Genomic DNA, 16,871 nt, shown 5'->3' with positions numbered 1-16,871 from the left:
CCCGGCCTCGTCGGGCTTTAGGGGAGACCGAGGCACAGGCTCTGTCCTGGGCACTGATTGGCTTATCGCCTGGGAAAGATGGAGGAGAACCAGCCGCAAGCCTTGGCCTCAAGGAACTTCGAGTCTTGTGGGCAAGACTGAGCCCTAAACAATCGCTGGGCCAGGCAGGCGTCTTTCTTGAGGCCGTGCCGAGTGTCGGGCGCTGGGCCACGTGCCAGGGGTCCGAGGAGCACAGAAGGCCGAGCCTGTGAAGCTTGAGGCGGGTGAGGAAAGGTGGGAGACTTTCCGAAGGAGGGGGCTTGGGCTGGCCTCCAGGCACTAAGCCCAGGGAAAGAGCCCTTTGTGTTGGGGGGTCAGTGTAGACCCGCTGCAGCGTACGGGGCCTCCCGGGGAAAGGCCTGGGTTTCAGACCTGAGAAGCTGGTGGGCTCAAATCCAGGCTCTGTGGCCAAGTGGCCGCGTAGGAGACGAGCCCCCTCCCCTCCGGGGCCTCGGTTTCCCCCTCTGTAAAAGGAGGGAGGGCTGGGTGAAATGGGTGAAATGGCGCCAGGATCCGGGCGTCCAAGTCCCCCCTTTGAGAGAGGAGGAGGCAGAGGTTTACAGGGGTCCCATCTTGCGGGCACCCACAGAGCTTCCCTTCCGGCCCAGGGCTGGGGAGCCCACACGGAGAGCCATCCGGGATGGGGGCACCCTCCGGGCCACACTCTGCAGTCCGGATCGAGGCTCCCCGACATGGAGGGACTCGCCCAGGATCCGCCAGCAGGGAGCTTCAGCCGCCTCTAGCGCAGGGGCCTCCCTCCAGGGCCCCCCACTCTGGAGCCCCGATCCTGGGGTCGCGAGAGGCAGAGGAGGCGGCTGCCGAAGGAGGGCCTGAATGCAGCCGACTCTGAACTGGATCCCTGGAGCCGCTTCTGGGGACAGCAGGGAGGGTTCGTCCTGGAGGGGCGTGAGAGAGGCCTGAGGCGGAGTCCGGCGGGAAGGGGAGCCCTCATCAGAGGGTCCTGCGGGGAGAAAAAGCTGCAGGGGGTGCAGGGGGGGGCCCTCAAGTCCCGCCTCTGTTTTATGGATCAGGAAAGTGACTTGCCCAGGGTCATCCCCACAGTAAGCCCCGGAGCCCCAGGGAATGGCCTGGACCAGGAGGGCCTAGGCTGAAAGGGGGGAGAGGGTCGACTGGCCCTGGAGGGGAGGCAGCGAGGCCCTGCCGGGGTTCTGGCCTTTACCTTTGTCTCCCTTTCTCCCAGGGGCCCAGATGGTCATCACAGACCTGACCACCCCCGCAGAGCGCCCCGGAGCCCTGGGGAAGCTGGGCCTGTGCTTTGGAATAGGAGTCATCCTGGGCTCCTTGCTGGGCGGGACACTGAGCTCCAGGTTTGGGTGAGTGACCGCACGGCCGCCGGCTCGAACCCTGCGCCTCTGTCTTGTGGTGGGGGAGCCGAGGCTGGCCCTGCAGGGCTCCTGGCAGACCAGCGGGAGAGGAGGAGGGCGTCCTCTCAGCTAGAGAGAGGCCGGGCAGCAGAGGAGGCGGCGGGGCCTCGGTCTCCCCTCCTGTAAGCGAGGGGACGCCCTGCCCTGTGCCTAACGAGACCCCTGGGGAGGGCGTCGTGCCTTCCTGTGACGGTCACTTCGGCAGGTGGCCGGCCCCAAGCCCAGTGGGGGCTCCCCTAGAGGCTGCTCGCCTTATTCCTGGAGGCTGAGGGCATCAGGAGAGCTCAGGCTGCCGTTGCCAGCTCTGCCTCATGCTAGCCTTTCAGCCTTTTGCTTCCCCGGGCCTCAGTTTCCCCACCCTGCCCTTCTCGAAGGCTTGCTGTGCCCAGAGGATCAGGGCACGGGATGGTGGCTCTGAGGCCAGAGAAACGGGGCTGTTTCTGGCGGGGTGACCTTTGGCACCGTCTCTTTCCTCCCTGGACCTCAGTTTACCCATCTGTAAATGAGGAATTTCCCTCAGGGCTCGCCATACTTTTCTCTGTCAGTGGACACTTGTGAAACGTGGGCTTGAGGGAGTCAGAGGATGCTGGCTGAGCCTGAAATGACCGTCTCTGCCCAGCAGAGGGAGACGCCCGCACCGGGCTGGCCCTTCCATCCCTGGCTGGCCCAGAGACAGGCAGGCGGTGCCTGGGAGCCCCCCCGCCAGAGGGCTCAGAGCTCTCAGCAGTCAGGGCGGACCCCAGTAGCTTTGCCAAGAAACCCCCCCCAATGGGTCACGAAGTGTTAGACTTGACTGGAAAATGACTGAAACGGAAAACTAAACATTTGGGGGGGGCAGCCGGGTGGCTCAGTGGATCAGATCTGGCCTCAAGCACTTCCCAGCTGCGTGACCCTGGACAAGTCACTTAACCCCTATTGCCCAGCCCTTATGGCTCTTCTCCCTCGGAATCGATACTTGATGTCATGGTTTAAAACAAGAGTCAGCCCAGGCCAGATGAGATAATAAAGGCCCCGAGTGACCGCCTCCTGGCTGCCCCCTAGGATTGTCCCCCTCCAAAGGAAGTCCCAAAGCCAGAGAACTCCTTGGCTGGTCTTGGGGTGCCCCAGGCACCAAGGCAGGCCTGACCGAACGCAGCAGCACCTCCAAAGGCTTCCTCCAATCCGACAAGTGCCCGCCTGGCCTTCCTCTGGGCCAGCCCGGTTCTGGTGGAGCTTCCCTTCCTTCTAGACACCAGCAGGGATTTCTGGGAGCTCAGGCAGGCCGGACGCCATCCTCGCGGCGGGGCTCAGTGTCTGGCAGCTCCCGGCCCTTCAGCCCTCACGAGTCCTCACGCTCCAAGCGGGGGACACCGTCAGGCGCCAATAAGGGCATCCTCGCTAAGCGGAGGAGGAGGCAGCAGAGGGCCAGTGACTGTTCGGTGGTTCGGTCAGCCCTGCCCAGCTCGCCATGATCCTGTCTGGCTGTCCTTGGCAGAGATACCAGAGCCGCTGGTCATTTCCTTCTCCAGCTCATTTGACAGATGGGGAAACTGAGGCAAAGAGGGTGCAGCGGTTTGCCAGGGTCACACGACTACTGAACACCCAGGGTCAGATTGGAACTCGAAGACACATCTTCTGCCTCGGGGTCTGGTGTTCCAGCCCAGCCCCCCTGGGGGCCCCCCTGGGGGCCCCACAACAAGGGCGGCACCAGGACAAGTTCCCACAGGAGACAGTATCAAGGCAGAGCTAGGAGGGAAGCCAGGACATTCCAGGCTCAGACAGGAAAGTGAAGGCCAAGCTCAGGAGCTGACCAGAACCTCAGGAACTTTGAGGTGGGGTGACAGACGCTGCTTTGTCTCGGGCCCAGAACGCCATCCTGATGCCCTCCAGAACAGTCTCTCCCCACTAGTGTCCCCGCAGCCTCCTTGAAAGGCAGCTCAGGACAAGAGCAAGAGCCCAGAGCCTCAGTTTCCTCATCTGTAAGATCAGGACAAGGTTATACTCCAAACTCAGAGGGGTGTTTGAGGAAAGGGCTCTACGCACTGTAAAAGCATCATAGAAACACGAGCTGTGCAGCCACAAATAAAATTACTCACCCCGTCTGTGCCTCAGTTTTCTTCCCTTTAAAATGGGAATAATCCGAGCAGTGTTGTTTTCTGTGCTATGAAGGTCTTGTGGGACTCACTCAAAAAGTTTCTTGTGAAATACTGAAAGAACTTTGTAAACTGTGAGCACATCAGTGTGTTATTATTCATTCATTTTAGACCTTCTTTTCTTTTAAAATTTTGAACCCCAAATTCTCTCCCTTCCCTCCCCCCACTGAGAAGGCAAGATCTGACATCAGTTATAAATGGGAAATCCCTGTTGGCCATGTTTTTTAAAAAGCCAAGAAAATTAAAGGAAGTGAGAAAACTCTCCTCCCACTGGCACCTGGAACCCTCTCTGTTTCTCTCTCCCTCCCTCCCTCTTCCCTTCCTCTCTCTCCTTCTTTCTTTTTCTCTCCCTCTCTCTCTCTCCCTTCTCTCTCCGTCTCTGTCTCTCCCTTCTCTCTCTGTCTCTCCCTTCTCTCTCTGTCTCTCTGTCTCTGTCTCTCCCTCCTCTTCCCCTTTCTCTCTCCCTCTCTCCCTATCTCTCTGTCTCTCTCCCTTCTCTCTGTCTCTTCCTTTCTCTCTGTCTCTCTCTGTCTCCGTCTCTCTCTTCCTCCCTCTCTCTCTCTCTCTCTCTCTCTCTCCCTTCTCTCTCTGTCTCTCTCTCTGTCTGTCTCTCTCTCTGTCTCTCTCTCTCTCTCTCTGTTTCTCTCTCTCTCTCTCTCTCTCTCTTCCTCCTTCCCTCTCTCTCTCTCTCTCCCTTCTCTCTCCATCTCTCTGTCTTTGTCTCTCTTTCTCCCTCCTTTGGAATTGGCTTGGATCACTCACTGTACTGCTCAGAGCAGCCAAGCCATTCACAGTGAATACTCTTCCCCCTAGTGCTGCTGCTGTGCACAATGAACCCCCAGTTCTTCTCACTTCCCTTTGCATCCGTTCATCCATGTTTCTGAACCCCCTCCCCCCCCCATTTCCTATAGCGTGGTAACCCTCCATCACAATCACGTGCCACTGTGCCATGATGAGCTTCCCCTCAGTTTCCCATTCTGCGGCCCCATGAGAGAGCAGCGACCACTCTTCTAGTGCCTGCGGGTCTTTTCCCTTTTCTTTGATCTCTTTGGGAGAAGCCCAGGAGTGCCTGGCTGGGTCAGAAGGATGCACGGTTCCGTAGTCCTTTGGGTCCATTGCCAAGTTATCCTCCAGAATGGGGGGCCCAGCTCCCAACTCCACCCCCGGTTGATTAGTGCCCCTCTCGCCTGTCCTCCCCCGTGGGGGGCCTCACAGCGGTGTTAATTTGCCTTTTTCTAATCAGCTGTGATTTAGAGCATTGTTTCCTCTTCTGAAAGTTCTGAAAACGGCCTGTTCATCTCCTCTGACCGTTCTGAAATCGCGGAACGGCTCTTCTCTCTCTATCACTTGTCTCTGTTCTACACTGGAGGTTTGAGAAATGAGGCATTTATTAGAGAAACTGGCCGCCAAGTGTTTTCCTAGGACTTCACTGTCTGTGGTACGTGGCAGTTTAATGGAGCTTCCTTGATTATCTCCTTTACGTAGGGCTGGGTTTGCTTTTGCTTCTTCGAAGGTCGTACCGGCGGCCCGTCTTTCTCAGGCTCTGTCCCTGCTGAACTCTGTGTGGGTCTTTCTGTTTCGAGCACGTCTCTTGTAAACAACTGACTGTTGGATTCTGGCTTCTGATCCATTCTGCGATCTGCTTCCTGCCACTTCCGACAAGAGACAACATGAAACCTGAGAGAGCCCTTCAGCGAGGTTTATCAGGCGCAGCAAAGGCAAAGGAGAGGTCGCTGGGGGGAGCCGGAGGTTTTTGTGGGTTTGGGAAAGATGGGGTGTAGGTAGTCTGGGATTCATCTCATTGGTTGTTTGGGGGTGCCCCTGGTCCCCATGACTGTATAGCTCCTAGCACGGTGCAGACAGTATCAGCTCAGATCATGGATCCATCATGAATTTGTCAGGTCGCAGCATGGGAAGTAACGGGGTTCTATCAGGTGGAACAGGGGAAGCGGAGGGGGCAGGAAGGGGCCTTAGGCCGTTCAATTCCATCTTTTGTCTTATTTTTTAAAAAGAAGGAATGGGGGCAGAAGTCAGTGGAGTGGGCTTGGAGGAATTGCAAGCGGGAGGGGGAGGCTTGGGCAAAGGCCTGGTGGGTGAGCAGGGGGCACGTGACTGTCATTTGGGCAAAGGGTGCCAGTTTCAGAGCGTCTTGGCTGAGGAGAGCCTCTGAGGCTGACCCGTGAAGGCACACTGGCCATCCTAGAATGGGGGTCTGAAGGTTTGGAAAAGGGAGCGACCGTCCTGAGGCCTGGCCCCTACTTTTGGCCTAACAGACCCAGGGCAAAGCCGCTACGGCTGTCAGTACACCATATGAATAATTTGTCGGCACTTGGGTTTGGGCTTCCTTCAGTCTTTTGGTGGGTCCTACAAGGGACTGGGGGAGTCGACAGATTCATTGAAATCCCCCGGAGTGGCTTTGCAGAGGGGCTTCATGATTAGGCATGAGGCAGGGATCCAGTTCCCCCCAAAGTTCTCTAGGCCCAGGCAGAGTAAGAGCAGGCCCTTGGCTGCTTGCAGCAGTGGGTATGAAGCAATTGGCTGTTTCCTCTCCCAGGTGAGGATCAATCCCAGGTAAACCACAGAGGCTTTTGAAAACCGGCCTTTTTCTTTGGAGGCGCCCTGGAAAGTGACCCCCAGAGCTCCTCTCTGCCCTGGAACCATGGCCCAGAACCAAGTACAGGCAATAGAAATGCTGCTCGTACACTAGCAAAGGGTGCCCCGTAATTCCTTTCCAAGCCCTTGCCTGCCCCCCTACAGTCTCTGGCCTGAGAGCTCCCAGAGCTGCTCTTGTGTGGCTATTTTTTTTTTAAACATTCACCTTCCATCTTGGAGTCAATACTATGTATTGGCTCCAAGGCAGAAGATTGGTAAGAGAAGGCAATGGGGGTCAAGTGACTTGCCCAGGGTCACCCAGCCGGGAAGTATCTGAGGTCAGATTTGAACCCAGGACCTCCCGTCTCTAGGCCTGGCTCTCAGTCCACTGAGCTACCCAGCTGCACCCTTTCATGCAGTTATTGCTCCAGCACAGTGGGCTCTGGAAAGGTTTCCTGCCTCAGTGTCACTGTCTTCTCCTCTCAGTCTCTTAAGCTTCCTTGAACTTATTATGGTTAGTAAATATTGTACAGGAGGTTAATAAAGCTGTGAAGGGTTAATAAATATTGATAGGAATCTGATTGTAATGATATTTTGCAAATCAACATGGAGAGTAAGATGATGGACAGTTGTCTGTTTAGAACATAGAATGAGCTGAGACTGGCAGGAGGTGCCATGTGCCGAGTCAGTTAGTAGCTCCAGTATATAAGGAAGGATTTGAACTGAAATTTCATCTCAATCTGGAGATTGGCTGTGGAAGTGGGAGGTTGGTTTCGGTAGGCCTTAGGTCAACTTGAATTGCCAGCAACCTGCATTAACCAACTTAGAGCCTCAGATCCTGTGATCCCTTTGTACCAAACAAGTTGATCTTGATTCATACTTCAACAGCAAGCAACAACATTTCTCAGCTGATCTCCAGTTGCATGATAGTGTGATTGTCTATGTTCTGAACTTCATAGCTGGGGGACCCTGGGCAAGTCACTTTACCCTCCCCCTGCCCAGCCCTGGGAGCCTCAGAACTGGTATTTAGTGCCAATTCTAGGATGGGCAGGAAGGCTTCTAAAAGATAAAAAGAAAGGTGAGAACATAGATAATCACACTATCATGCAACTGGAGATCATAGAGAAGGCACAGACTGCAGCAGCTACTAGTCCCACCACTGATAGTAATACTAAGACTGAGCCTAAAGATAATGCACCCACCACCATATCTCTGTTTCCCATAGTTGACTGTATGGTTTTACAATTGGAAGGGGGAATTGTACACCTGAAATCCTACAAGGCTTTCACTGCACAAGATCTAGAAGTGTTACACCGTAGGTTCCCCAAGTATCCTCTATCCCCCCACAAATCAGCAAAAGAAATGACAAGAACCTTTGAACTTTTTAACCCAAGTTTCCAAGACGTGGAGTTTCTTTTAGATGAATTTTTTACAACCTCTGAGAAAGCAAAATTTTTGGAAGAGACCAGAAACAATGAAAATTTGACCTCATGGCATACTGCGCATCAAGATCTGGAAGTGTCGTCTCATGCTAACATGAGATACCTTCTCCAATGTAGAACTGATCTTTTAGAGGCGATGCATATCCATGCAAAGAGACCAAATGCATGGAACAAATTTGAGAAACTGAGACAGGCTGAGGATGAGCATCCCAGTCTGTATCTGGATAGACTTGTTGAAAATGCTGAAAATCTATTAGGATTTAGGGGTGAACATGCATCTGAGGCATTGCAACACATTCAGAGACAATTCATAAAAGGGACTGCCATTCCCATCCAAAACTATTTTAGGTAGAGCTGCCCTCAATGGAAAATGCTGTCTATTGAAGATCTAAGACAACACATGACCTTTATTCATGATTCTTGAGCTAAAGAGCAAAGAGTAGCCAGGGAATCTGACACAGAAAAGGACTCAGTTATTGCAGACTTAAAGAGACAGCTCAAGGAGGCAAGAAAGGAAAAAGAAAGGGAAAATATTAAGAACCTAGCATTACAAGGGAGTAGGGGTAGCAGTTAATCCAGACAATCCAATAATCACAACAACAACAGGAGAAATAACAATGCAACACGGACTTGCAGTCTTTGTGGGAACAAGGGCCATATTGTAAAATTCTGCAAATTTAAGAGACAGATAAACTTTAACAAAACCTACAGCAATGATAATAAGGAAAATACTAGAAAGATCTACTATAATTCTAGACGGTCCAGTAAGCAAAACCAATGTGAAGAAAGTAAAACACATGACAAATGCTGTGAACACAATTGCAGGAAATATAGCCAAACGCCATCCTTGGACAACATGGAGAGTTACCTAAAATTGGGAGAAAGGCCAAAAAATATATGAACTGATGAACTGGGAACAATAAAATATATTAAGAATGGTGGATGCAAAAAGGCAAAAGAGAAAGAAAGTACACTGCTTAGGCTGTATTATTAATGAGAGTGAATTTACTGCATTAGATACAAGGGGAAGAGAAAAGATTGCTGTAGAAAAAGAAGAGCTGCAGGACATCTTGGAGATGAGAAAAGATGTCAAGCAATGAGCTTGAGGAAAGTCAGTCTGCATATTCCTCACTGGGAAGTTTGGATATGCAACAAAAGGACTTTATGGAAAGGATCAGTAATAGCTTGCAAAAATATGAAGCAATCAAGATCCAGCTTGATTGTAGAAAATCCACAGTTTAAAATCTTTATTTCAAGTTGCAATCAAAAAGGCAACCTTGAATAAAGACAAAGAAAGGGATTTACATTATGTTGATGCACTTGCTACACATGTAACCCAAAAGTGGAAACTATTTCCCATAGAAGAAGCAAAACCCCTTGCAAAAGCAGTAAATGAAACCAGTAGCTACAGTGCCGAGAAGAAATGTCTCCAGGATTCTAAAGGAACCTCTTTAGTCCTTCAGCTTGAAACAGAGTTATATGAGAACATCCATACAAATGAAGGTTACCTGGTTTCAAGTCTGAACCCACAGGTTGAGGAGTATCAACCACAGTTTTGTGTGAAAAAGGACAGTCGTGAGATCACATTAACACCTAGTGGGTTAGCTAAAGAAGTTAACAAAAGTAACTCACTCAGAGAGTTCCAGTGAATTGCCAGAAGTTTCACAGACATGTGAAGGAGAAGTTAACTATCACGTCTTAGAGATAGAAGAACTTGAATCTGAGGCAGGGAATGGTGAAAACTCTACTTACAAACCAGAACCAGAAGCTGCCAAAGAGGAAGTTTATACTTCTCAAGACTTAGAAAGAAAAGCTGATAAGTTAACTGAAAACTTCACTCTACCCTCAAGTGGAGACCTGTCACATTCTCAACATTCCATGGGCAGAGTCATCATGGCGATTCAGAATCCTAAGAGTGGGGTCAGAGCAGGCTGTCAGAACTCCTGCAACACAGATCTGCAGGGATACACCACAGACATGATTTTTAAAAATCATGTGGACTTTTCTGCACTGACACTGAAAAATGACAAGGATGACACACTGCTATGGGAAGAAAACCATATGCAGAACAGGTCTACACCAGAACACATGCTATCTTTAGAGAAATCACAAATGCCTCTTGTACCTGTAAAGGCAAATAAACAGAATGAGCCTCTGGTCACCATCATGATCGAAGGAAACTATTACGAAGCTATGGTCAACACTGAGGCTGCATGTTCTGTTCTGCAGACAATGCCAGAAAGGTGCAAAAATGAAGGGAGTTTGAGGGTCCATGGGGCATCCAGTTTATCACAATCTGTACCAAAATTCAAAGCAAAAATGGTAAAATTGGGTCCACTCTCTCTTGATCATTCTTTCTTATTAATGCCATCATGTCCATCCAACCTAATTGGGAGGGATATTTTATGCAAATTAACAGCTACTATTCAATGCAATCCTAATGGAGTGATCTATCTGCATTTGCCAAATACAAACAATGTTGAGGAAAACTAATCTGTAGGCTTTCCCATCACAACAGCTCTCTCAGTATCAAGCAATATTGTTAACTAATGAGAACTTATCTTTCCACTGGTGTAAAAACATCAACCCGGCAACTCTAATTCCAGATTTACCATTAGAGGGTGAAAGTCTTCATGACTGCAATGAAATCTTGCAAGTTGTACAGAAGACTAGAGAGGATTTGTACAATATTCCCCTAGTCAATGCCAACTTGAATCTGTACACCAATGGCTCATGCTACATGGTAAATGGAAAAAGGTACACGGGGGCTGCAGTTGTGACCCAAAGCAAAACCTTATGGTTTACAGCCTTCTCACGGAAAATCAACGCACAAGGTGCAGAGCTCCTAGGATTAACTAGAGCACTCCAGATTGCAAAAGATAGATGAATTAACATCTTTACAGATTCAAAATATGCATTTGGAGTAGCTCATTCTTCAGGAGAAATCTGGAAAAACCGTGGTTTTGTAACTTCAAATGGGAAGGCAATAGCCTGTGGAAATTAAATAAGTGGCCTATTGCAAGCTATACAACTACCAGCAAAAGTATCTGCAATTCATTGCAAAGCTCATCAAAGATTAGTAGGAACAGTGCAGTTAGGCCACCACAGGGCAGATATAACTGTGAAATTTAGTGCTAGATTTGGATCATAGTCAGTACTGAACTTATCCTTAGTGGATGAAACTGAATTACAAAATGCATAAGGAAGTGAAGTACTAGAAAGAACATCTTGGAGCAGATCTAGTGAATGGAGTGTAGATATCTCCTTGTGGCGAACCATTCCTGCCGAAAACACTGTTCTACACTTTATGCAATGCTTTACCCAACAAAAGGCATTATGGGACTTTAGCCCTAGTGGATTCTGTGAAAAAAAAAAACACTGGATGACAATAGGAATAACTACAACAGCAATAAGAGTCTGTCAAAAATGCAAAATCTGCATGCAATTCAATCAAGGCATTACAAAAGTCAGAAGCCTGGGAGGAAAACAACTTGCATACACTTCTTTTGAATGCTTGCAGATCAATTATATTACCATGTCTAAATGCCAAGGGTATAGGTATGCACTGGTGATTGTAGATAGACTGACCAAGTGGCCAGAAGCATTCCCAGCTAGATGTAATAATGCAGCTTTCGTAGTCAAGATCCTACTGAGAGAAATTATACCAACGTTCTCCATCCCTGCTATTATTTCATCAGATTCGGAAAGTCATTTTGCTCATTGTATTTTAAAGCACACTTATCGGGCCTTAGGAATAAAAAAATATCTATGTTCTGTCTATTGGCTGCAGCCATCAGGTCATGTGAAGAGAGTGAATAGACATCTCAAAATTCTGATTAGGAAACTCTGTGCCAAAACATGCTTGAAATGGCCAGATGTTTTACCAGTGGTTTTATTCCACATCAGGAGCCAACCAAATAGTATCTCTCATTTATCACCTTTTGAGTTACTATATGGTCAATTACCTTGGCATGGCAAGGCACCTCAAGAGTCAGACTATCTATCACATCTGGGAGTGGAGTGTAAACTCTATGAATACATCAAGCTGTTAAAAGAAAGGCTAGATGAGTTATACAGATTAACCTTGATCCAGCAAAGAATACCACTTGATTTTAGTTTGCACAACTATAAACCGGGAGACACAGTATATGTCAGAAACTTTACCAGAAAGTCAATAATGGAGCCTAAATGGCAGGGACTCTATAAAATTATTTTAGTAACCCCTACAGCTGTCAAAGTAAAAAGCAGAGATCCTTGGTTTCATGTTACACACATTAAGTCATCCAAAGAATTACCTTAGCAAACAAACCCAGCCATAGAACAGCAGCAGTCAGAAAGTCAAAGTGCAATAGAGTAAAGCAATGATATTGATGAATAAACATACAGGTAGCAAGTAAAAAACAGTAGACTACAACAACATTAGTAATAAATTTCAAAAAAAAATCAGAAAAATTTTTATGGCAAGGCAAAAAAATTTTAGCACCATACAACACAATGCAACACAATCACACATGACAGTTCCAGAAGAAAGAAGGGGACAAGTTCTACAGTCAAACTAGACAACAGTCAAGACGAGGAAAGTTGTACAGATGAAAAATAGAAGAGACACGGGGAAATTGCAAGGACATCACAAAGGACAATCACAGCTGGCTGCCAGCAACTGATTATTGACAAGCCTGATCATTCCCTCTTCAAATACCATCTTTCATCATTAGTTTAGATCAGTGATTCCCAAAGTGGGTGCTACCACCCCCTGGTGGGTGCTGTAGCGATCCAGGGGAGCGGTGATGGCCACAGATGCATTTATTTTTCCTATTCATTGCTATTAAAATTTTTTTTATTAATTTCCAGGAGGCTAAGTAATATTTTTTCTGGAAAGGGGTCAGTAGGCCAAAAAAGTTTGGGAACCCCTGGCTTAGATTAAGAATCTCCTGTTTCCCTCCTTCCTCAATTGATACCCTACTTCTCTCTTAAGCCTAGTAGCATTAAATATTTGAAACTTACCTAAACTTGTGTCAGCTTTATCTTAAGACTTAGTGAGCACATCCTTGGGACATTTGAGGGAAAGGAGAGTAATATCAGTCAAACAAGATCTAATGCGCAGTCAGACTATACCATTATTCCTTACTGGGCCAGATTGCTCATTTAGAAGTGTCTGTATAATTCCAACCACAGATTCTTCATTTTAGCTGAACAGTCTGTGTAATGCAAATAATAAAGTGGATGGTATAAGGCAGCGGTTCCCAAACTTTTTTGGCCTACCGCCCCCTTTCCAGAAAAATATTACTTAGGAAATTAATTTTTTTTAATTTTAATAGCAATTAATAGGAAAGATAAATGTGTCTGTGGCCATCACCGCCTCTCTGGATCACTGCAGCACCCACCTGGGGGTGGTAGCTCCCACTTTGGGAATCACCAATATAAGAGCAGCCAAGAGGCGTAGGCAGATGTTGTTGATGGAATATGAAGGGTGGGGAATCCCAAATCAAGGCTTTATGAGAATTGAATAACCTCCCACAGCAGCTGGGTCAGGTCCCCTTTAAGCCCAAGGTTCTCTGCTAATAGGCCCAGGGCTTGGAACCGATCCAGCCAAGACAGCTAAAATGTCTCCAGGAAGCTGATTGAAACTCCCTGAAAGCTCAAGTTGGAAATGGAAAACTGGCTTGGAATGACCTGCTCAACTAGGCTGTAACGCGGATCAGACAGCTATTAAGGATGGTTGTTGATAGGTAAGCAAGGCTCCAAGACTGTTCAGGCTCAACGTTAAACAGGGTTTAATTATAAATAACTGAGGGAAGGGAAGGAAAGGGAAGGTAGGTGGGTGAAGGGTAACCCTACGGCCTAGCCTAAATAGTTGATGTTGATTAATCCTGGAGCTCAAGTTGATGTTGTTTAGGAGCAGACTAAAGAGACAGCCTCGAGGGCAAATCTCAACTCTGTAGCTTGTTGCTGAGCCCAGAGGCTGGGCAGCCCCCGGGTCAGTGGCAGATGTTCTCCCTTGTAGCCTTGTCACTAGCTGGTATGAAAGATGATGTTATCTATGCCAAGAAAGTATTGAATATTTGGCTGATGATTGAATAATTCCTACCTGTGTTATAAAAGAATAGGGGGTAATCTGGATACTACCACTATTAGGCTGGTTATTAGTAGTAGTAATCTGAGATATTAATCTGAGGAAGCTTTGGTTTGGTTCCCTAATGGCTGGTGCAGGGATATCTGAGTCCTGCCACCCAGCTGGATGGTATACTAACTGCCCTTCTTTATAACAGTGCCCAGGCAGGATCCCTAAAGGTCAGTGGATGGGTAACCCTTTCAGGTCCCACCTGGGGTTGATTGATTATTGGTATTGGGCTCTATCAGCCTTGGATAACGTTCATCTGACTGCGTTGCTCCCTCCCCAGAGTGGTGATGGAATAACTACTCTAGGAAGGTACTTAATAACTTTATCTATGTTGTTTAACAAGGGAAAGGAATGATCAGGAAAGGGTTGGGGAATAGGTGACCCTAACACCAAATCTATGACAATAATCCCTCTGGACTGTCGCTGTTCAGTTCTTCACCTCCTCTGGCTCAGCCTGGCCACAGCCAAACCAGAGTAAGCAAACTGTTTGGATGATGCAAATATTGATGATGGTTTCTCTCAGCTTCTTACTGCCAGTTGTTTGCTACAGCCTTCAGGAAATTCCACCCTTCACTACCCTCTTCTTCTTCTCCTACCCTCTTCCTGGATCCCCCCCTGGGCCCCGGGATACCTAAATATCTAGAGATGGTTCAGGTGCCTAAATATCTAGGGATTCAGAGAGAATCAGAGGATCTACAGGTCAATCAATGTTCAAGATCAAATGTCCAAGGCAAGAGTTTAGGCAAGGCTCAGGCAAGGCAAAACCAAGGACCCAAAAGACAAAGGGGTCCAAGGGTCCCTGTCAGGGGGATGCCGGGGTATTTACATCCTTTCCTTTTGCCTTTCCTCCTATCCGATGGCCTCTGGGAACATTCTGATATCCAACTGTCTTCACCTGTCAATCAAGGTGTGACTCTCAACTCCCAGAGTTTAAATATGACACCTGCCTAACAGAAATCTCCCAGAAACCACCCTCGGGGACCAAACCCTCCTCCTCCCTAACCCTCCAGGTGAGGTCTGAAAAGAAGTACAGTTCCCAGGGGTTTGGAGACCTCCTTTTATACCCTGTCCTTAACTGACACCCTGACACACAGCCTGGGGACTCTGCCAGGTTCTGTGTTCTAAAATGGCAACTGCCAGCTTGCACCCCCAGAAATATGGCTGCTCATTTCTGCACATAACATCTGGGACACAGTTATTCTGAAGATGAGTTTAGCAGACTCATTACCAACATTTTGTGGGCCCTTTGTGTTTCATTATCACAATTTAAGTGTTACACTTGGGCATTACCCACACACGCTCAGCTTCAGCTCCTCATAACATCAGGTATATTTTATAACATGATAAATGTCCAGAAGCAGTTTGGTCCACTACTAACCCTTATATATTTGGAGGAGAGTTGGGATAGGAAATAGAGAATATAGTTCTTATACAGTATACCTATGTCTAGAAATCTGAACCCTCCTATATTAAAATCTCTAACAAACCCTACGTCTAATTGCTTTCTTCGTAGTTTCTTCTTGCCTGACAACACAGGCCTAACTATCTACTCTGTCTAACTATGATTATGTTTCTCTATCTAAACTATGCTAATAAATAAAATCGTCTCCAACCTCCTTCACCCAGAATCAGAAAGCAAACTGTCAGAAGTCAACTGTCAGATCTTTTTGACAGAGAGCGATCAACACCCCTCAGAAACTCCTGTTCCCTGAGACAGCCAGAGAAAATGGAGTTCCTTTGCTAACTGAAACCTGTCCTTATTAAACTGCCCTTAAAGAGACAGCGTGAGATTAAGTAACTCCCTCTAACATAGAAACTTCTGCTCTTAACGAGACAGAGTGAAATGAAAATAAAATCCTTTTAACAAACTGGAAAGCTCTCTGTCCCCAACCTTCTGTTGTCTCCATTGCTCCATTTGATGCGGGACCTTATTCCCAAGCTCTTTGGAGGGGAATGTTGGGAGGCTTTGGCTGAGTGGCTGCCCCTAAGCCACCATCTTGCTCTGTTATTACTGTTGGGATTGTTGTTGTGATTATTATCTCTCCATTGCCACTGCCCTGATCAGGGCTTCACTGGAGTGGGCAGAGGGGCATCCCCTGATCTCTTGAAGGAACTGCCCCAAGCCGGGTTTCACTCAGGGGAGACGGCTAGCACTCAATTAGGGGCTGAGATTTTCACCCATGAGTCACAAAGGGGTAGGACTTGGCCTGGGGTCCATCGAGATGGAGCTAGCAGCTAAACCAATGATGGGCAAACTATTCCCCGCAAGCCAGATCCAGGCCATAGTTTGCCTCCAGGCCATAGTTTGCCCATCACTGCCTTAAGGCAGTGATGGGCAAACTATGGCCTGGATCTGGCTTGCGGGGAATAGTTTGCCCATCACTGCACTAAACTCTTTTTGGCAATCCAGAGGTTGGAAAGTCATGAAAGAGGTAGCCATTCCACAGGCTGTCCACCAGAGGCCACTAGACTCTGCCTCCCTGTTGGGTGAGTCATCATCCTCTTTCACAGTTTCTTGATGGCTTGGGATAATGGCGTGGCGCAGAGTGTCCAGAGCTGGGAGGGCTAGCTGGGACCCTAACGGGCAGGCTCCAGGCAGATCTTGACAGGCAAGAGCACTGGGTCTTACAGCTGTTACAGATCGATGTAAAGCCTTGAACTGTGGCTCAGAAAAAGTCAGCTTGCTTGTACAGATGGGGAAGGGAGGGTGGTCAGGCAGTAGTGGCCAGTCTTCTGAGAAAGATCTGGAAAGTACAGGGGGCCACAAGCTCCTTATTTAGCCTCTGGCAGCTCAGAAAAGACAAAGGAAACTTGTGCTGATTCCAGAGAGGCAGAGGGGCCAGGAAGAAGGAAGTGACAGGCCCTCTGTCCCCCTCTCTCGGGAAGGCCATCGATGAGCTGGACAAGGTCCAAAAGACAGCCACCAAGGTGGGGAAGGGGCTTAAGACCACATCACAGGAGGAGAGCATGATGGAACTGGCAATGTCTAGCCTAGAGAAAAGAAGACGGCCCCTCCCCTTTTCCTCTTGCTCCCCACCACCACCAAGCAGAGAGTTAGGAGAAAAGATTATGGTCTTTAAATAATTCGAGGGCTTTCATATAGAAGAGCATTTAGTCTTGTTCTGCTTGGCCCTAGAGGGGGAGGGGGAGAGGGAGAGGG

At 48.3% G+C, this 16,871-nt stretch overlaps 1 protein-coding gene across 1 annotated transcript in view; it reads left to right on the top strand.

The window, feature by feature from the left end:
• Positions 1-1,231: 1,231 nt before the first annotated feature.
• Positions 1,232-16,871, top strand: part of SLC22A18 (solute carrier family 22 member 18) — a 52,355-nt gene continuing 36,715 nt past the window's right edge. The window contains exon 1 of the mRNA XM_044682364.1: positions 1,232-1,373. Coding sequence (XP_044538299.1) covers positions 1,249-1,373 — 125 coding nt within the window. The 5' untranslated portion in view covers positions 1,232-1,248. The remainder of the gene's footprint in view (positions 1,374-16,871) is intronic.

The sequence above is a fragment of the Gracilinanus agilis genome, chromosome 6 (genome assembly GCF_016433145.1).
Source record: "Gracilinanus agilis isolate LMUSP501 chromosome 6, AgileGrace, whole genome shotgun sequence".
Lineage (NCBI taxonomy): Eukaryota > Metazoa > Chordata > Mammalia > Didelphimorphia > Didelphidae > Gracilinanus > Gracilinanus agilis.
The sequence above is the reverse complement of the archived record's forward strand: the minus strand, read 5'-3'. Positions and strand labels throughout refer to the sequence as shown.